Below are 20509 nucleotides of genomic sequence, written 5' to 3'. Positions count from 1 at the left end.
AACTAATTTACCTCATAAGACTGTTGTGGTGAGGCTAGATCTAGATTATGTTGTATCAAATGAGTAGTTAAAATGATTTCAAATATAGGGAGAAATTATAATACCAAGATATATTTGCTTCTGGTACATTGCTTTATAAAGTTTTCCTTCCTGTGAAGGGAAATAGATAATCTGATACTCTATATATATTTAACACACACCACTGTAGAAGAATGTTGTGTATGGAGAACCTATTTCATCCTTTCTCCCTGTTAGAATTTTAATTAAACAAGTATTTCACAGTTACTTGGACCTTATACTGATATTTAGGTCTCCTAAAACACCACATATTTCCTTTAAATTGTATTTTTTCCCCCACTTAATTTCTAGATGGATGCATGCAATCTGTCAGAACTTAAACACAGAGGAGGAAGTGGAAAACATAGCTGATATGGGTTTTGACTGTACCATTTGTAGGCCATACATACCACCAACAAACGGTAAGAAGATAATTGAAACCAATGGCAGGACTGCACACTGCAATAAATAGGTTTGGGAATGGGTTATGGTTCTTTTCTGTGATGGAGAGTTGGATTGTTGTAGAAGCAAGATCTTTATTTTTATTTTAAGGGCATCCTGGAAGTTTCCTCAGCTCTTTCTCACCCTCTATTAATTGGCTGCAAAGCCATCTCTGCAGCCAGAGACAACCTGTCAGGGAGAATTCTTGACAGATTTAGTGAAGATAATTTGGGCAAAGGACTAAAAACGTCTGATATTGAAAGGGATAAATGCATCTCACTTTGTCAAGAGGAAGGAAGAACGATCTTAATTGAAGAATATCGAAATAAATTCTGTGCAGAAAAACATTCCATATATCAATGGTTTGAAGCCTTCTGAAGCAGCAATAGCTGTAACAGTCCATATAGGCATTTTTTCCCTCCAGTCTTATAGTTTATTAGTGCCACTCCCTCAGCTCTCCCAGTATTTAAGACCTATAGATGTGATATTTAAAAATGCCTCCATGTTTCCCTGCTTGAGATTCTCCATGTTTTTGTTAGTTAAAATACATATTTCTAAGGAATTTTTGTCTCCTCTGGACATGTTTTCAGGAAACATACCGACTTCCTTGTCTGTAGGATGCAGTTTCACAGCATTGGTACTTCAGGAGCTGAGCTTACTGTGGTTTTTCTCTTTGAGCACAGCTACACCATCTGGTTCTGTGGGATGGTGCTGGTTAATTTTATAGTGAGTGGCTTGTCGGCAATTAGAGTGGCCTATTAGATGATTTATGGTCTTGCTACAAGAATAGCATCCGGGGTCTGTTTTCTCTGCGTGTCAACACACAGGAGTGTCTGCTTCAGTCTGTTGCCTTAACAGAGCACTGACACCTCTGCACATTTTCAGAATAATAGTACGGTAAAGTGTTCATGTTAACCCTTTATTGAGAGTTTCATCAGATTTTGAGAACATGGTAGAAGGAGGGAACAAGAACCAAGCAGATGTTCAAAGAACAGAACAGCAGGAGTAAGATTGAGGTAAAGGGTTGACTACACCACAAGGCTTGTGTTTGAGAGGTCTGCCAAGAAAAGTTCAGCAGAGATCTGAAGTTCCTTTATACCTCCTGTCCTCATAGCAGTGTGGCAACAATTGTAACTTAATGATGTGGCTTTGGAAAGTTCTATATTCGCTTGCATAAGTTGACAACTATATGTGTGTGGTTGTGGAACACTTCTAAGTATCACACTTGCGTCACTGTTGGAAGTGAAGATTACATATACTTACGTATTTCTACAACTTGCTTCACGTGTGAGCTCTACTTTCTCAAATTGAAAACGAAATTAGTTTTCTAAGTGGGAAAACCAAGAAACTTGTAAATATAACAATTTTCAGTTTCTTTTGGTGATAATGTTTGGACGCTTAAAACGCGCATGTCCAAGTAAGGAATACTGCCTTTTGCTTTTACTTGCAAGCTTGCAGAACTAGTGTTTTGGTGATAATAAGGTTCATAATTTGGTAGGTGGAACAACTTCAGAAGGTGGTATCAGATGATTAACTTCCAAGTATAAACTGGCTCCTGAGAGAGTCCTTTCTGAAACCACCATGGAATTGTGTAGGTTCATCTTCTGAGAAATAGGAACCAGTCCATCAAGACCTGTTAGAAAGTTCCCCACCCTTCTTTGCAATTTCTGCTCGACTCTTTTATGAGACAAGTCTCTCTGCTTTTTCTTTGTCGTTTTGACTCAGTATGTGTAATAACTCTAACGTGTGTACATTTGAACAGTTGCATGTCTAAATATATCATTTGATGCATGTTCTAGAAATATTTGCATGTACTTTTATATGAAATGTTTCAGTGTTTTGTTAATTTTTCTACGTTTGAAAATTCTGTGTAATTTTTTGTTTCAAGATGAGAGAAACATATGCTAATAATATAAAGTTTCTTAGAGTATACCATATGGTAATTTTATTGAGATGGTTCTTTCTCTTTCCATCTGATCTACCACAGAGGATATTAATGTGTTGCAAATATTATTACAGTTTTCTCTACTACTTTATTTGAAAACGAATCAAGAGCCCCTCAACCTAGTAACTTATCACTACATAGCAGCTGAAAAGTAGGTGTATTTGTTGGTAGTAAGTAAATATCTTCTAGAATGTACGTATTGAGAAAGGGCTTCCAGTTTTCTCTCTTTAGAAAACAAGAACCTTAAGAGTTCTTGCCTATCTCATCTTAAGAATATCAGATATGTATCTGATACGATAATCTTAAAGTCATCTTCTTCATGAAATAGGAATAAAATATAAATAGTTCTTCTTTTTGAGCATACATAAATATCCGCAGCCAGCAGATGGTAAAATTTGTTTCAAAGTAATGTGCCATAAGTCTTAATTTATATATTATTTTGAAATACACATCTTTGATCAGTATTCCATCAGGTTGTTTTTAATATGGTCTCATGTTAAAATAAAGAATCGTGGAATTGTCTAGGTTGAAAAAGACCTTCAAGATCACCAGATGTGACCATCAGCCTCATCTGCTGATTCCCATCACTAAGATGTGTCCATTACTGCCATGTTCACACATCTCTTTAATATATCCAGGGATGAGGACTCAACCACTTCCCCCCACAAGCCTGTTCCAATGCTTGGCCACTCTTTCCATGAAGAAATTCTTCCTGATACACAATCTAAGCCTCCCTTGGCTCAACTTGAGACCGTTTTGTCACATCCTATCACTTAATCACCTGAGAAAAGCACTGCAGCCTCCTTTGAGATAGTGGTAGAGAGCAATGTGGTTCCCTCTCAGCCTCCTTTCCTCCAGACTAAACAACCTCAGTTTGGTTTTCTAGTACCTTCACTAACTTTGTTGATTTTCTCTGAACATGCTCAAGTAACTCAATATCATTATAGTGAGGAGCTCAAAAATGAACACAATATTTGAGGCATGGTCTCACCAATGTTGTGTTCAAGAAGACAGTAATTTCTCTAGTCCTACCAGCCACACTTTTTCTGATGCAGGCCACGATGCCATTGGCCTTCTTGGCCACTTGGGCACACTCTTGGCTCATTTTCAGCCAGCTGTTGACCAACACCCCTAGGTCCTCTTCCAGGCAACTTTCCAGCTGGTCTTGTCCAAGCCCATACTGTTGCATCAGGTTTTTATCACTGTCATGCAGTTGAGCTCAGCCCCTGTATCCAGCCTATCCAGATCCTCTACAGATCCTTCCTGCCTAACATCTGTGAGTTTATGAGTGTGAACTCAATCCCCTCATCCAGATTACTGATAAAAATGTAGAGCAAAACTGGCTCCAAGACTGAGTACTGGGATGCACTACTGGTGACCAGCTGCCAATTGGACTAAACTCTGTTCACCAGGACTCTTTGCACCCTGCCAACTAGCCAGTTCTTCACCCAACAAAACAGTACACTCATCTAAGCCACAAGCCAATTTTTGAGGGGAGAATACTCTTGGAAACAACATTAAAAACTTAGCTAAAATCCAGGTAAGAAACATCCACAGCCTCTCCCTCGTCTACTAAGCAAGTCATCTTGGAGGAGATTAGTTTTGTCAGGCAGGACCATATGTGCTGTGAAATGACATCCAAGATCTGCTCCCCCTTTCCTGGTACTTTTTGAATTAATAATAACTTTTTAATTAATAAGAACTTTGAAAGTTATCAGGATTATTTTTAATGTTATCATGATTGAAGTACTGGCAGCTGGTCTAGATAGCAGCAGCCTTTGTGCTGTAGTACCTGCACATTCTGGATAGAGATGTGCATTTCTCACCCCCGCAATCATACTCTCTCCCAGACAAGCAACTCTAAACCATCTAGCCATCATTTCTGCCTGTCATTTACCATTGTACAACATGGCTCCCCTTATGGAAACCCCATCCATAAATTCCATCCCTTCAGCTCTGCCTGGTTTTCTTTAGTGGGAACAGCTAAGGAGATCTGAATGCAAATGCATGTAACAGCTAGTTACAGCTCATGTGGTAATATAAGACTTACTGTGTGTGCTTTACATTGCTTTTGTATCTTGTATTTATAATATTAGGAGCTAAAGTTTTGAATTTTAATCATTTGGCATGCATATTATTTCAGCTGTTAGGTTCTTGTATGCCATAGTATTTGCAAATAAATCCCCGCATTGCACTTGTAGTTATGCAGACATCTAATATTACTCAGGTGTTGTGTCTCCACATCGACCATTTTGTACTGTCCCCTATGCTGATTTCATTTTTTTCCTAGAATTATTTCTTTCCATTGCAGCCTTTAAATTGCAGCCACCTTTCATTTTGAACTGTGATTATTCTTGACATATTGGATTTTGTGCACTTCTTTTTTTTTTCTTTTTTTTTAACTGAGGCTGCTGGATGCTGCATATCATTCAGCAGGTTTTAGACCCTTTGGAAAATAACCATAAATTTTGGTTGAACGTCTGAGTTGATCAGAAAGCACTGTCTTTTCTTTGTTCTGTTTTTTAAGGAATATTTTTTTCCATTGAACTGTCTTAGTCTGACTTGGAATTATTTTTTTTCTATTATCCATTTTATCTGCACTCTAATTAGCTCCTTCTATGGAAATTTGCTCAACATTGTCTTCAAACATTGTGCATCTTCTTTGGGCCAGTCTCTGAAGCCCTCACTTTGGTTGCTGTCAGCTTATTTGTCTATTTCAAGTCTATTCAGTCTCCAGCACTGAATTTGTTCAGTCTGATGTGGATGAAGACTCCATGTTGTACAGCTTTTGTATTAGGACACCAAATTTCTGTTCACAGTGGTCTTTATGAATTTTTTGCTTACCTTAGAGTCCAATTCAACAGTTGTTAACTCTGACTTAAACCAACCTGTAAACAACGGAAAAATCAGATGATATCACTTTTGCCTTTGATTATCTCTTAGAATCAACCTTTTTCTTCTCCGGTTCAGAGTTTGTGAGTGTCTTCCATCCTGCAGCTCGTCCCATGCGTTTTTTTGCTCCCCTCCAGCTTAGTATCTCCTTCAAAATGTCATTTTCACTTTTGTTTCTTCCGTGCTTTTTCCTTCTGTGTGTATCAGTTTCTCAGTAATGTTCACGGGCTCCTTACATTTTCTACTTTTCTGTAGTTACACTTTCTATAAAACTTTCCATACAATTTCCATAAAAATTCTTGAAGACATATTTTGTTTCCTTATTTCTCATGCATGCGTAGAAAAACATTCTCTAGATTTTATATCAACTACATCCTTGCTTTGTATTTAATAAAGTGTTAACGTTATTTGGAAGCTTGTTCTTTTCCTAGTCTTGCCTTTGTCTCCCAGATTGGTGTGTGAGATTGTAGCACACATGCAACTGGTCTGAGAAACATGAGCCTTCTCACATGCTTTCCCTCACTGGTCTGGGCTTGTGTAGTAGATGCAAAAGTAAAACACTGGATGTTTACCCAAGAGTTAAACTCAGCCTAGCTAAGATTTCTAGGGAAAAAAAAAGAAGAAAGTGAATAAACATTGAATGTATAGTAATGCTAACCATGTCAAACTAACTGGTTTTTTTTTTTGTTTTTATTCTCAGTGTGAGATAAAAGCTTCTAATTTTCCCTGTACTTACTGTCTACGTAATCTCTATAAAGTTACTACTAATATTAAAAATCTAATGTACATATTACAGGTTAGCGAAGCGTGATTACAGTTATTGTAATTAACGCAGATGGGAGAAACATTTCTACCTGCAGCAGTAATGCTAGCACCAGAGGACATTTTGATCATCATTTGTTCTCTGAAGCATACAAGGCACAATTTTGAAATTGAGCTTCTACTGTTCCATTGGTCAGTATTTTAATTTTGAATAAGAATGACCCTTTCTAACATGAACAAGTCATGTCTCATCTGCTCTAGGATGCTATATCAGCCTTACTTTGTTTCTGGTATATGAGACATCTGACAGCATAGACACAGCTAGAAGTCAGTGTACAACTGGCTGTTGGAGTCATCTACCACTTCTGGGAAGATAAGACAGCAAATGATACTTGTTCATAAAGTCCTCCTGTTATTAGCATGTAGTTCAGCAAAACCTGGACAATGTGAGTAGTGTAGGGGTTACCTTAAAATCCGCTAGATCCAGTGCATGTGTTTGCCTGTGGTCCAGTAGGCGGAGATAATTTGTCATCACGTTCAGTGCTTCCCCAGTGCCTTTCTTGGCTCAGGCGAATTGGAGAACTTCAGCTTTGTTTTGTAGTCACATCTTCTGGGACGCTGAAAAGCCTTTTTTTAAAGGTGCTAGTGAAAGTTGCCAACAGCATTTATTAGGGAGCTTAACAGAACAGTTCAAAGGAAAACTACTTGAGAGTTTCAGTTTAAATCAAGTCACGCTTTTTAAAAGTTGAAATGATTTTCCTTATATTTTTCAGTGCCTTCTTTGGACTGTTGTGATTCATCAGTTGGAGCTCAGATTATTTCAAAATCAAAAGAACTAGGTAAAGAATGTAAATACTTAATCTTTGATCATTTAGCATATTGTAAGGGTATACTTTTACATCAGGCAGAAATACCTTTTTGTTTTTATAACACATGGCATTAACTATCCTTACAATTATCACAGCATGCTTTTCATTTTTTTTTCTATCTTCTTTCTTCTCTTTTGCTTGCCATACGCGTGCTATAATAATAATCTGAGATTGTGCTTTGATTCTGCAGACTTAGTTGCTTGCCTTAATATTAGCAGTAAAAGATAGCACAGTTTGGCTGAGTTAAAAATACATAAAGGATGAAATTGTAGGAGGACACAACTTTTCTGTATTTGTCTAGTGTATGCTAGGAATTTACAATCTTGACAAGCCTACTGACAAGTCATTTTTTATCGTAGTGCCTAACACTTTCATCATGTTAGGATAGCTTCCATCATGTCAGGATTTTATTCCGCTTGATCCTGCTAAGTGTAGTTCTGCAAGAAGCTTGTCCCCTCCAATATCTGAAAAAACATATGCAGTTTTTTTATGCACTCTTTTTTAGTTCAACTTAAGAAAGCAATCATCTATGAAGAGTTGCATTCAGAACCAGCTGTGTTTTGGGGTGCAGGATGCTACATAAGAAAATATTTTTTGTTGAAGAGAGCAGAAGTTGTGATGTTCAGATGTTTTCAAAAATTACATTATCCAGTCCATTATGAAATTGTGCTCAAAGAGCAGAAGCATCATTGCAGCCTCTTCATTATTGCGCACACCCAGAAAGTTCCCAAACTTCTAGTTGCAGTTGCTGGAGCAGATGACTGAGACAGCAGTGTCTTTCTATATTGTGAAGTAAGGAATCATGTAAAAAATTTATCAGGCTCAGTTGTCATGCAACAGCTTCAGGAGGTAGAAGTCTTGCAGGTCTTGGGAGACTTGAGTTCTACTCAGTTTACAAATCAATCTTGAGCCATTCACTTGATATAGTTTATTTTTTGTCTACCTATAAAAGAGGGTTAATTATTTGCTTGATTCACCAAGAGTTCTACAAGAGTAAAGCTGAATTACAACACGAAGCTGTACTGCTGAGGGTTTTGGCTGTTAAGCAGCAGGGACCCAAACTAAGACTTGCACAGATTTTTCTGTGTCAGGGATATGCAAATACCCTGTAAAGCACCAGTTTCCATAATCAATTAGTTCTGTCTAATGAATTCTGGATGTAAGTTGTTCTGTAGCAATGTAATGGATGGTTGCTGGATTTGACATCAGACCGAATTATAAAGCTGTAACTGTAACGTGTAAGACAGTATCATATCTCTCTGTTTTATTTATACTGACTTCCTCACTCATGAATCAGTTCCATACATGTGAATTATTAACTCTTAAAAGTGCTGTTCCTAAAGATCTAAGACTTGTAAATTAAAGAGTTTTATATTGCTGTTATGATTCATTTAACTTTTATAGACCCACCGAAGACATACACACAGGATGGAGTCTGCTTGACAGAATCCGGCATGTCTCAGTTACAGAGCCTAACTGTCACAGTACCTAGAAGAAAACGGACGAAACCAAAGCTTAAATTGAAGATTATAAATCAGAACAGTGTGGCTGTGCTTCAGACACCCCCAGATGCCCAGTCAGAACACTCAAGAGATGGCGAGATGGATGACAGTAGAGGTAGCAATGTTCTTTTGGCCTGTCTTGTATGTTGAGTGCTGCACTACATGTGTACGTTGCATACATCCCTAGGAGAATTTGTAACACTCATTTTTGTAAATTCTGTACTGAATGATCTGTGGGAATTGCTTGGACAGTAGTTACGATTCGTTGTTGAACAGTCCAGGGATTTTCTTACTGTTGTTCTGTTTTTGTCATCCATGCCACGCAAAACACTTTTCTGAGGCTGGCAACACTGGAAATAGGAATTGCCTCTTTGATCGTTGGATTACTTTAGGGAATACTGTGCATTTACTGAGTACAAGTGCATTTTGAGGCTCTCAACAGTGCAAACACTATTTGAAAAATGGTACCGTTGGCTCAGCAGTAGATTCCTGTAAGACCTATATTTGAAACCAAGGAGAAAGTGAAATAGCTCTTCACTTGAAGTATTTCTTTTATAAGGTTTCATATGGGCTGAACTGAGGAGAGAAAAATACTTTTTGTTTGTCCTTATCTCCGAAGTAGAATTTAAGACAGAATTTAAGTTTGGAAGTGAGTTCTGAGATGTTGCTCTTGTTCAGGTTGATGACACAGTACGTAGAGACCTGCCAAATAGTTTCAGTTTCCAGGCTAGAGTATCTGTTTAACGTGGAGTTAAGAGGCAAGTTAACAGTGCTTGCACAATATCTCAGATTGGCGAGGGATGAAGATGTCTGGGCTAGCACTTGCCTATCCAACCACCTCATTCTGTGTATGGGAATGAGATTTTGGTAAATTGTAGAAGCCTTTAGGAGAGCTCCTTCAACTGTGTGTTTGAGCACGGAGCACACTTGTGCCACGGGGGCCAGCAGTACTCATTCTCATCTCCTTCCCTCAAAGAGCCATGAGCACAGCAGCTAGAAGGTGGGAGTTGAGGGAAGGAAAAGAAGCCCATAGGAGTAAGCAACCTTCTTTTTACTTTAAATCTTCACTCTTAAGCAGTAGAAACAGCAGCCAGCATGGTGCAATACTGTTCTCCCATCCTCTTTGCCATAGTCTGGCTGTATATTCTGATAAGTATGTTGGTAGGATTGGTGTTAATCCGTGGCCTGAGGAAAGGCTTACTGGAACAGCAGGTGTGAAAGTTATTACATTAGTCATGCAGGTGTCTGTTACGAGTGGAACATGGGCACCCCACATCACCACAATCTAAAGTGCCTCTGTTTATGCAACATTGCCTTGTTGTTAATCAGATTAAATGTCATAAGAAGCTTTTTTTAGATACAGAGTGTGTGCTTGAGATAACTGGGTAGTTGAACCATCAACATAGTTTCCATCTTAACATGTTGATATAAGTATTGTTCCTGTTGTTTGATTAGCACATTCTTAACCTTCTGCTACTGACTATAGTTTTTTTAAAGTAATAGGTTCCCTTTGTTTATAGCCCTTAAAACAGTTAAGTAATTGTTTTTCTTTTGTTTTCTTTGGAATTCACAGTGTTTGATATATTATCATACCATTACTGTGACTCTTATTCATCTCATGGCTTCATGCAGTCCAAGTGGGTTGTTGAAAGGGAAAATGCTTTCAGTTTTGGTTTGAAGGCATCAAGACAGAGAATTGACCACTTCCCTTGTTCTTTCACAGTGATTGATCATCTTTACTTCTACAACTGTGTGCTTGTATTCTATTTAACAATGATAACTTTCTTACTGCTTGTTGACTTTTATATAAACCCTTTTCTACTAGATACCGAGATACTTAAATGTAATAGCAGAGTATGATGGTAGAATCAAAGCTTCCACAGACTTTAATTTCAGTTCTGGATTTCTTCTACTGTGTTGGTTTTTTTGTTTGTTGTTGTTGGTTTTGTTTTGATTTTATTGTTTTGTTTTTGTTTTTCTCTTCTGCTGGGAAATAGCGAACAAAAATATATGTGCCTGTTCCATAGATGATTTTTTTTATGCACTGAGAATGAAAGCATGTTCACATGTGGCTGTAACTGTATGTGAATGGTAGACTGGCTGGGTTTCCTGGAATCTCTAGTCAGTACTACATGTAGTCTGTAGAGTGGATCAGTCCCTGTTCTCTGAAAGGCTGAAGTTTTTGTGTGGGCATCAAGCTGAATAAGGCCATGCTGCTGCTTTGGTTGAAGCAACGTGGTACAGTAATTTCAGGTAAATACAAATGGTGTGGATGTCACCAAGCTGAGTGGTACAGTCGATAAAGTGGAAGGAAGGAAGGCTATCCAGAGGGGCTAGGACAGGCTTGAGGAGTGGGCCCACATGAACCTCATGAAGTTTAACAAGACTAAGTGCAAGGTGCAGTGCTTGGGCCAGGGCAATCCCAAACATTGGTACAGACTGGGGGTCAAATGGATGGAGAGCAGCAGTCTAGGTTTGGATTAGATACAAATAAGAATTTTTTTCACTGTGAGGGTGGTGAGACACTGGAACAGGTTGCCTGCAGAAGCAGTGGTTGCAGATGGAGGCTAGGTTAGATGGGGCCATGCACAGCCTGATCTTATGGGGCGGTGTTCCTTGCCCATGGCAGGGGGTTGGAAATGTGTGGTTTTTAAGGTCCCTTCCCACTCAAACCATTCTGTGATTCTATGAAAAGTCAGGTCAGTGACCGAGCCTTTGAAAGAGCAAGAATTGTAGTTGTACCACAGCTGACATGGTATAATAGTCCACTTCTGTCTGCAGTAGGACTGAGTAGACTACAGGACTATATTTCTTGAACTATATTTCTCCTATTCACAAATGTATGCATAAATACAAAGCAGAAAATTTGTATTTTGATATTTTTTCCAGGGATGATTGTATATTAACCCTAGATATTTCAAAAGCTTTACAACTTAATGAAGATGTAAGGTCATTATTATAATCACACTTTAGGAATGCCAGAAACAGAATTAACTGAGTTTCACTTTAACACCAGAGGCTTATTAGTGCTCTTATCTGTTTTTGACCTGCAGTCTTGTAGAATATAAACTCAAAATTGTGATCTTTGTCTTAAAGGCTGAATATTTCTGTCAGGTTGAATTTTCTGTTCTATAAGTCAAACTCCTCTGCATAAGTAAGTCTGCTTTCAGTCAGTAACACAGCTTCAAGTCAAGAACCCTTCAAACTAAGAGTCATTATATATTATCTTCCATCTGTAGGCTGTATTTTTTCAGTCTGTCTTTGCAATGAAAACAAACTCAACCAAACATAACTTAAGTGGCAGGTAAACAAAATATATCTTGCAAGTTCGATGGTATTCGTATTCCTCAGTGTATTGTTAGAAATTGCTTAAACACTTGGAAAATGCAGCACAGGGTACTGAAAGAGGTGCCTAAAGTGATAAATCTCAAGATTCGCATGTAATAATGATAGTGTTTAGTCACTGGTATTGTGTTGGCATAACCTCACAGGAAATTAAGGTATATACTGAGTCTTTGTGTAGTCAGGTGACTTTCTCACAAGTGTGAAAAAAGCATGGCTATTTGTCATCCTCCTGAAAAAAACTGTTATTCTCAATAATTGCTAAGAAAACATTGAGATGTATGCATTTTGGGAAAATGTCTTCCTCCCCCTTTCCAGTTGAACTTAGCATTGCATCTTTTCTGCAGAGGGTGATCTTATGGATTGCGACGGGAAATCTGATTCCAGCCCAGAACGGGAAGCTGTGGATGATGATACCAAAGTGGCAGAAGGAGCTGATGGGATTAAAAAAAGAAAGCGAAAACCGTACAGACCTGGTAGGACACACAATTTACATAATTGTGTCACTTGTTTAGCTCTTTTTTTCTGTATCCTTAAAAAAAGAATAGGAAAAAAATGTGAAATTATGAAGTGTTCTCTTGCTAACTGGTGATCTTACTGTTTCAAAGTTTTTTACCAAATACTTTTCCAAAGGTTGCTGCATAGCAGTACAGCTGCAATAATATGTTGTCAATTACTGATTTGTAGTTTGAATCTATATCTTGTTACTGATTCTTAACTCAATAGGAAAATGTACTCCATTTTTATCATCAATGGAGAACAGTTTGTGTGTATACATACATCTAGAAGTATCTGAGTTTCAGAGAACTTTCCACTGGTATCTTACTTTCTGAAATCACTGATAAGAGTAACGTGCTAAACATTTGTGGAGTACTTCTGGCAATTAACTTTAATGAATGCATTTATTGGATGGAATTCATTTATTTTAATTAATCAGTGCCATCAACTGTTAATTATTCTGTGGAATAACTTGTGTCTTGAATGCAGAACCCCTTGAGCTGTCTCTTGACAGAAGATACCTAAGTGACTGTGTAGAAGGTAGCTCTGATTCTTTTAGGTCTCATTCTGAACCCAAGATAATAAATAAGGTGTCCTTAGACAAAGGCTGCCTTTTTGAAGAGTACCTACATCACACTCCTCAGTGTCTGTGCTAGTGCTACTTTTGTTTTTCATAATGCAACCTCTCACTGCTGTGGGATGATAAGCAGATTATAGTCGTTGCAATCACAAATACTCTTTTCAGCAGACACACCCATCCTTCTTACTGTGATGGCCATATCCTCTGATTATGAACATAGCAGAGGAAGAGAATAGAGAAAGGAAGCAGGAGTTAGAACACGGTCCAGTTTCACTTGATTTTTTATCAGTACTTAAACAGCTTTCTACCACCATTTTCCCTCCCCAGTGCTGTGCAAGAGCCGTGTCTCAGCAGGTCAGGCCCATGTGCATTCTGCCTTCCATGATGGGGGCACCATATGGAGATGGTGGTGCAAACCCACAGCTCTTAACAGAGAGCTCCTGTTTCTCTACAAGTAATATATCTCAATAAGCCATTTATTTCCACTGACTCGTTCTCAAGAGAAGAGAGCTTCATTTGCTCAGAGTGATTTTGGATCATGAGTTGTTAAGCAGCCATCTGTTAGTTTTCTGCAGCCAACAATTTCTCTGAAAAATTTAACAAACCTGAGTTTGATGCATGTACATACCTATAGACCAACTGTAAAGGACCAGGAGCACTACAGTCAATCATTAGTGAAGGGTTCTGGAGTTTCAGCCAGTATCATGTTGGTTAATTATCTTTTCATTATGTGATACATCCTTCTAATACTATCATTTGGAGTGGTGAGCTCTCCAGAGCAATTTGAATTTTCTTATGACCCCTTAATGTTCTTTAATAGGTTTCATTTAGTAGATTGACTAATTTTAGCAATTCATCAGCTTGCCAAGGGAGGAGAGAACCAGCGTCTGAAAGTCACCAGGTTTGGTGATTTAATCTTCTTGCAGATGTATTAAACTCCTAAAATTCTGATCCTTTCTGATAATTACGTATATACCCACTGAGAGATAAAAATTAAGAAATGAGAACTCCTCAGGTACGTAGGATTAGTTCGTCACTAGATGCAGTTGTCCCTTTTACCTGCAGAATAATCTTGGCTTTCATTCTTGCTGTGAAATACAGTTTTAATCAGTATATTGAAAATTTTGCTTCCTTTTTAGGTATTGGTGGATTTATGGTACGTCAAAGAAGTCGTACAGGGCAGGGGAAGACTAAAAGATCTCTCTCTAGGAAAGATTCTTCTGGATCCGTTTCTGAGCAGTTGCCTGGCAGAGATGAGGGTAAGTGCAGAAATTTGCTTTTAATTTTTTGTTCATGTGTAGTAAAGTAAAAAGTAGTACAACTTAAAATGTATGGTACTTTCTGGAGATGTAATGTGAAGGAAGCAGGTTTTAGTGTTTGTTCTGATGACTTTTTTTTATGAACTGAAAATACTCCTTCCTACGCACATACAGTTTTGGCAGAGCCCATGATTTACAAAGAAATTGAAACAATTGCAGGCTGTTGTTAAAGCTAAACAGTGTGAATTGTAGTTGTGTCAGAGCTCTAGCTTAGACAAGTAGAAGGTAGAAAAAAGTGTAAGAAATGAGGAATGATGAGAACAATTCTTCTGATAAGCCTTCCTTCAGACATCAATTAAATCTAGAGTTATCTTCTGAATCGTAAGTTTTAATATTCACCAATGTTGCATGTTACACAAAGATGTTAGAGCTTTTTTATGCATCTGTTTATGCTCTGTGAATCCTGTACTAGTGAGCTCAATGATATTTTTATTGTTGTATGAAGAAGTAATTGCCTTCGTTCATTTTAAACTGAATATGTGAGAGTTTCCTAAGATAATCTCACAGTTTTGTTATGTTTAAAAAAATCAGTATTAATTTGTAATACTCTAAGATTCTCTAGATGTGTCATATGTCCCCCTCTTCAGTTATCATCTTTTTTGCCAGGGCTGAAGAATCCTACTTAGGTCTCTTTTCTCACTGTGAAACCACTCTGGTGCATCTGATATTTTAATATTCAGTGGATTGGGCATCAAACAAGAAGTCAGGTGTTGCTCCTAGGACTTATTCTCGTGCTTGCTATGTGTAATTAGACTAATTATTTCATCCATCTGGTTTTTTGTGCACTACATAGCATATATGATATTTAGGTATCGTTGAGGTGAGGTGTGAAATGTATTTGGTTCAGTCTGTTTGTTATTATCAGTAGAAAGAGGCAGCTGCTTCTGGAAATTGACTGACACTATCTTAGAGGACTCTGGCCTTCAATTTCTGCTGTTATTCCTTCCTGTTTGCTGAGCTATTCAGTTTGAAACATGGTGGAGACCTGTATTTACTGCAGTATGTAGTCAGTATTAAAGCCTAATAGATTTTTTTTCCTTATTTGCTTTAGTAGAACTACTTTATGAAGTCAGCAAATCATTGCAATCCAATGTAGTAGCTAGATATCCAGTTCAGAAAAAGGATTTGCTTTCTCTTCACTATTAATGTTAAAGATATGTTTTCCTGCTTTGTAAAAACTATGATATGCTAAGTTGTTTGAGGTATTGCAGAAAAATTTTGCATTAAAAACTTTCAATTCATACATAGGTATTTTCTCCTTTGAGTTTAAAAACTTAAAAGGTTGAAAAGTTAATTACTCATTCTCAGTAACAGTACAGTGCTTATTGTTAAAAAGCAATATTTTTCAGTTAAACAATTAAGCTTCTTGCTCAGGCACAATTGCTTGTTAAGAAAAAAATAACTCAGAAAATCTTTGTATGTTTTAAATCATCGTAGCTTGCTGAGAGCTTCCTCATCAGCCTTACAAAGCTGTTGGTAATCTTGCCATGTCCCACTTCCTTTTGCTGCAAAAGCTCTCTCTTGAACAACGCAGAGGTCACAGTGTTGGTGAGCCTCAGTTTACCTACTGTCCTCTGTATATGGTACAAGAGATGACTGTAGGACAAACTGTGGCAGATTTGACTACATGTACTTTTTTAAAATAACTTCCCAGGATCATTAACTCCTTGTACTTAGCTTTTGCAAGGGAGAAGTGGAGGACTTAAAAAGTTGTTTTTCCCCTAGTGTTTTCACTGATGTGTTGGATTAAAGCATTGAATGATTGATCAAGGCACTGTTCTTTTGTGTTCATTAGGAAAAAATGCAGTGCAGCTTTGTATTTGGTAGCTGAATAAACATGTAATTTTTATTGAAGGACTTCTTTATAGATTCCTTTTTTTTGATCTGTACATTATTTCTACAAGCCATATTACAGGTTTTAAAAAGTGGTTTGTACTTCTAATTTGAGAAAGATTGGTTTATAAGCACAAAGGTGATCAACACGTAATTCAGCAGTGTAGATTTTAGAGATGCTGCTTCAGTAGAATTCTCTTTCAAGCTGGTTGGATGGTACCTATAATTTTCTCAAATGACCACATCTTTAGGTTGGGTTAGAGACAGAAAAATTGAAGGTTTACCTACAGGTGATAAAGTATGATAAGGTCATGATGTGGCTTCTGTCACAGATGACATTTCTGACTTCTTGAACCTAGGCAGATGGTCAGGTTCACAGCTGTCTAGATGAAAGTCACTTTTAGAAGATACCTGGAGAGATATTCAGATTAATTCAGATAACTCAGGCCCTCAATTAGATAGCAAGATTTGCTACCACTCTACCTTTTGAGAAAGCCCCAGAGTGTTTTGTTTATTTGTTCCTGAATGTTACTTTTACAGGCTGGACAGAGCAGTTGCCTGACACTCCAGTTGAGGAGTCTACTCCAGCTTCTGAAAGTACTGAGAAAATAAAAAAACGTTACAGGAAAAAGAAGAATAAACTTGAAGAAACTTTTCCTGCCTACTTGCAGGTAAAACTTTCGCTGTGCTTTGTGTTATAAACATTTACATACAAGATCTTTGTGTTTGTTGAGTCATAGGTCATTCAAACCATATTTCTTTTCTGACTACCAATTCAAATGGTTTTGCACTTGGGCCAGAGGAATCCCAGGTATATATTCAGACTGGAAGGAGCAGTCCTTGAGAGTAGCCCTGCAAAGAAGGACGTGGGAGTCCAAATGGATGAAGAACTTAGCATGAGCCAGCAGTGTGCTCTTGCAGCTCGGAAAGCAAATGGTATCCTGGGCGCCATCAGAAGAGGGGTGGCCAGCAGGGACAAGGAGGTGATTGTCCCCCCTCTACTCTGCTCTTGTGAGGCCCCATCTGCAGTACCGTGTCCAGGTCTGGAGCCCCCAGTACAAGAGAGACAGAGAGCTGTTGGAGAGGGTCCAGAGGAGAGCCAGAAAGATGATCAGGGGACCTATGAAGACAGGCTGAGGGAGTTGGGCTTGTTCAGCCTGGAGAAAAGAGGGCAGTGGGGCAGCCTTCAGGCAGTATCTGAAGGGATCCTATAAACAGGAGGAGAGTCAACACTTTGGAAGGGTAGATAACAGCAGGATAAGGGGAAATGATTTTAAGTTGAAGGAGGAAAGATTTAGGTTGGATGTCAGGGGAAAGTTCTTTACTATGAGAGTGATGAAGCACTGTCACAGGCTGTGCAGAGAGGCTGTGGATGCCCCATCCCTAGAGGTGTTCAAGGCCAGATTGGATGGGGCCCTGGGCAGCCTGGTCTAGTATTAAACTGGGAGCTTGGTGGCCCTGCAGGGGGGTTGGAATTTGATGATCCTTGAGGCCATTCCCTGATTCTGATTGTGTGACTTGGGTTTTCTATTAGGAATGTTTATATGTTTGTCAAGAAAGCAGTGTATGATGTTAAATCATCTCTGGTGTCATTTCTCATTGCATAGGCTTCTGTTTGTTCTGAGACAGAAAAAAAAAAACCACTTTTATTTTCTCTCTAAGCTGACACAAGGCATTTTCAGCTTGTCTTCTCATGTACTGCACTCATCTATGTCAGATATCTTAGTCTGATCATGACATTTACTCTAGATAGTACTTTTTCTGACATATTATAGAACCTGATTTTATAGGGGAAATCTATCTATAGATTTGTGTTTTCATGTGCTCTGCATCTCGCCCCCACAACGATCCCCACTCTTTTACCCACCCGTTTCTAATGTGATATCCCCAGAGGTAAGTCGTAATATTTGTTGATCCTTATGAGTGTGGATAAATACTGAGATGTTAATGTCAATTGACCAACTTAGCTGCCCTCAACTGGTTTATAAACAAATTGCTTTATATCTTCCACTGAGAACATTATATGGCTTGTTCTTCTCAGCCACCTTTTTAGTGAAATCCTTATTGGCTTCTAGATATTTACCAAACTTCAAACTAAATCAAGTTTGAAAGGAAAGAACTGGCAGGAGGCAGCACAGTCTCTGTAAAAATAATTTGTTTTTCATAAGCTGGAAGTGAGCTGGAAAGAAAGTACTTCAGCAACATTTCCTTGCTATCAATAAGAACTCATATTTTATACTTAATGCACCATTTATTCAGAATAAATATTTGTTTCTTTTTTCACTTGTGGGAAAAAATCGATACTAAAAATGAGTCTATGGCTTTAATTCTAGCCGTTGTGTCCTAAATCAAGATTTTAAAGACTGCACGAAAACAGGAGAAGTTGTTATGTAAAAATTGACTTGAAAATTTACTAGGCTGATTATTGTCAGATTACCCGTGTACTCAGGTTTAGGTGAGTGGTAGCTGTTGCACAGTATTTCAAACGAAATATATGTTTAACAACATTCAGTGTTTTGTTCCTTCATCTCTGGTTGGATGATTTTGTATTAGTTGAAATCCAGCTTTTCACTGTTCTGGTGTATGTTTGTCATGAACATTTTGTTTGGTCATGATCAAGTTGTTCAGTAGTATTCTTCAGCTGTCATTTTTCTGCCAGAAGAAATACTCCAAGTGCTGAAAGCCTTTTTGAGATTCATTATGTATTGCTGCATACATTTTTGTATGTTTGTAATAACACTGTATTGTTACAGTGTCTGTGCCATGCAAATGTAAGAAGGCTTAGAAGTTTTGCTGTATAATTTAAGGTGTGAAATTGAGGTAGTTATGTGACTACTTTAGGTAAGTGGTAAGCAGCGTATCCACACCTCATAGCCTGGAAAAAGGACTGCCATACAGGATGGAGTGTGGAACTTAGATCAAAATCATTGATGTTTTCATTTTAACTTTGCTGTTTGTCTAACTTTTTCAGTAGATACAGTGTTTTGAATCATTTTGTCCTCCTTGCAGGAAGCTTTCTTTGGCAAAGACCTACTAGATACTAGTAGACAAAACAAGATGAGCCTTGATAATTTACCTGAAGAATCACTTCCACTCTCATGTAAAGCAAATTTGGCCACCAGTTTCCTGGATCCTTCATCTGACCCTCTTCTTAGCTCAACCTCCACTCCAGCTCAGGCGAAATTGGGACCTCAAGGTATACAAAGCTGAAGTTAGTGATAACCTGCTAATTTGTTTTTGTTACAGCTCAAATTCGTCCGTGATTTTCTTTCTAAGTGCAACTGTCATCTTTTTCAGCATTCTGTATGTTAACTGTCCTTGCAAAGTAACATTTATAATGAGTTATACCCAGCTCCAGCACGTTGCTTGTTTCAAAAGGAGCAGTGGATGGAATAATCAGAACTTGATCTTGATACAAATCTGAAAGTGTTTGACAGTAACATTCACATCTGTAAAATTCATGAAAATGAATTCCATCCAGGAATAAATGTACAAATGCATTATAAGAGAATACAAGAATACTCTAATTAAAAAAAACATTTCTAGAAGTGTACTGATGATTAGTCAGGTAAGCATCATCCACCTTTTGTCTTATTTAAGGTTTTAGATTCTTTTAGGCTGCCAGTCTCCTCTCTTCCTCCTGTCCTTTCTGAACATGAAAACCCTTTCAAGGTACAGTTTATAGCCCCTGGCCAATCTTTTGGTTTTGCTTTCTCTTGCAAAACTTTGCTGGAGATGTTATTGAGAGATCTGCAGAGAGCCAGAGGGTTATAAGTACTGCTGAAAGGACAGTGTCATGGAAAGGAACAATTAAAAACTTTACTGTTTTCTCCACATACTTTTTTTTCTCGATGGCTTTTAGTATATGCTCTGTGCTAGAGGTGTCTTACCATTCTGTATTTTTTTTAACTGTTACTGGTTCTTCTTTACGTGGGTTAATTTGTCACACTTGTTTCAGTTTATCCTCATATCTTTTTCCATCTAAAGTTTCCAACACCCAGCAGTGTTTTGCAGAGAGATCATTTATCTGTGATTGTTACATAGCGAAAGCCTGCTAAATGAAAAGCAAAAGGCTATATTATAATTAAGCATTGGTTGTTATACACTGGAAATTGTGAGTAATAGAGAATACAAAGGTTAAATTCTCCTTAAGGGGAAACCACTGAAAAAGAAGTATTTCAAAGCCTGTATTTCATTGGTTCCAACTCTGCAAGAAAATGTATTTACATTTTTTCACCTCGGCATTCTTTGAAGAAGCACAGATTCAAAGGTCTTTGTCTGCATATCAAACTGCATGATTAAAGTCATTAATGTTCATGTAGTATGATAGTATGAAGAGTTAGAATTGTACAAACTTGATGCTTATGTAATGTTCTGTTTTTCCAACAAAAAGGAGATTAAAAAGGGAGAATTTTTTAAAACGTGTTCTTTGAATAAACAAAGTTGTAAAACTTCATAAATTCATCTTA

The 20509-nt window shown here is 37.8% G+C and overlaps 1 protein-coding gene across 12 annotated transcripts in view; it reads left to right on the top strand.

The window, feature by feature from the left end:
• Positions 1-20509, top strand: part of KMT2C (lysine methyltransferase 2C) — a 188101-nt gene that overhangs the window by 123614 nt on the left and 43978 nt on the right. For 10 of the 12 annotated variants that reach the window (XM_085226991.1, XM_085226999.1, XM_085226996.1 and 7 more), the window contains 7 exons: positions 370-479; positions 6871-6936; positions 8371-8583; positions 12158-12286; positions 14028-14147; positions 16581-16711; positions 19050-19236. In XM_085226991.1, coding sequence (XP_085083117.1) covers positions 370-479; positions 6871-6936; positions 8371-8583; positions 12158-12286; positions 14028-14147; positions 16581-16711; positions 19050-19236 — 956 coding nt within the window. The remainder of the gene's footprint in view (positions 1-369; positions 480-6870; positions 6937-8370; positions 8584-12157; positions 12287-14027; positions 14148-16580; positions 16712-19049; positions 19237-20509) is intronic. The other 2 variants (XM_085226997.1, XM_085227002.1) reach the window with 2 other exon arrangements.

The sequence above is a fragment of the Meleagris gallopavo genome, chromosome 6 (assembly GCF_905368555.1).
Source record: "Meleagris gallopavo chromosome 6, MGAL_WU_HG_1.1, whole genome shotgun sequence".
Lineage (NCBI taxonomy): Eukaryota > Metazoa > Chordata > Aves > Galliformes > Phasianidae > Meleagris > Meleagris gallopavo.
Note: the sequence above shows the minus strand (reverse complement) of the source record. Positions and strands in the feature narration are given on the sequence as shown.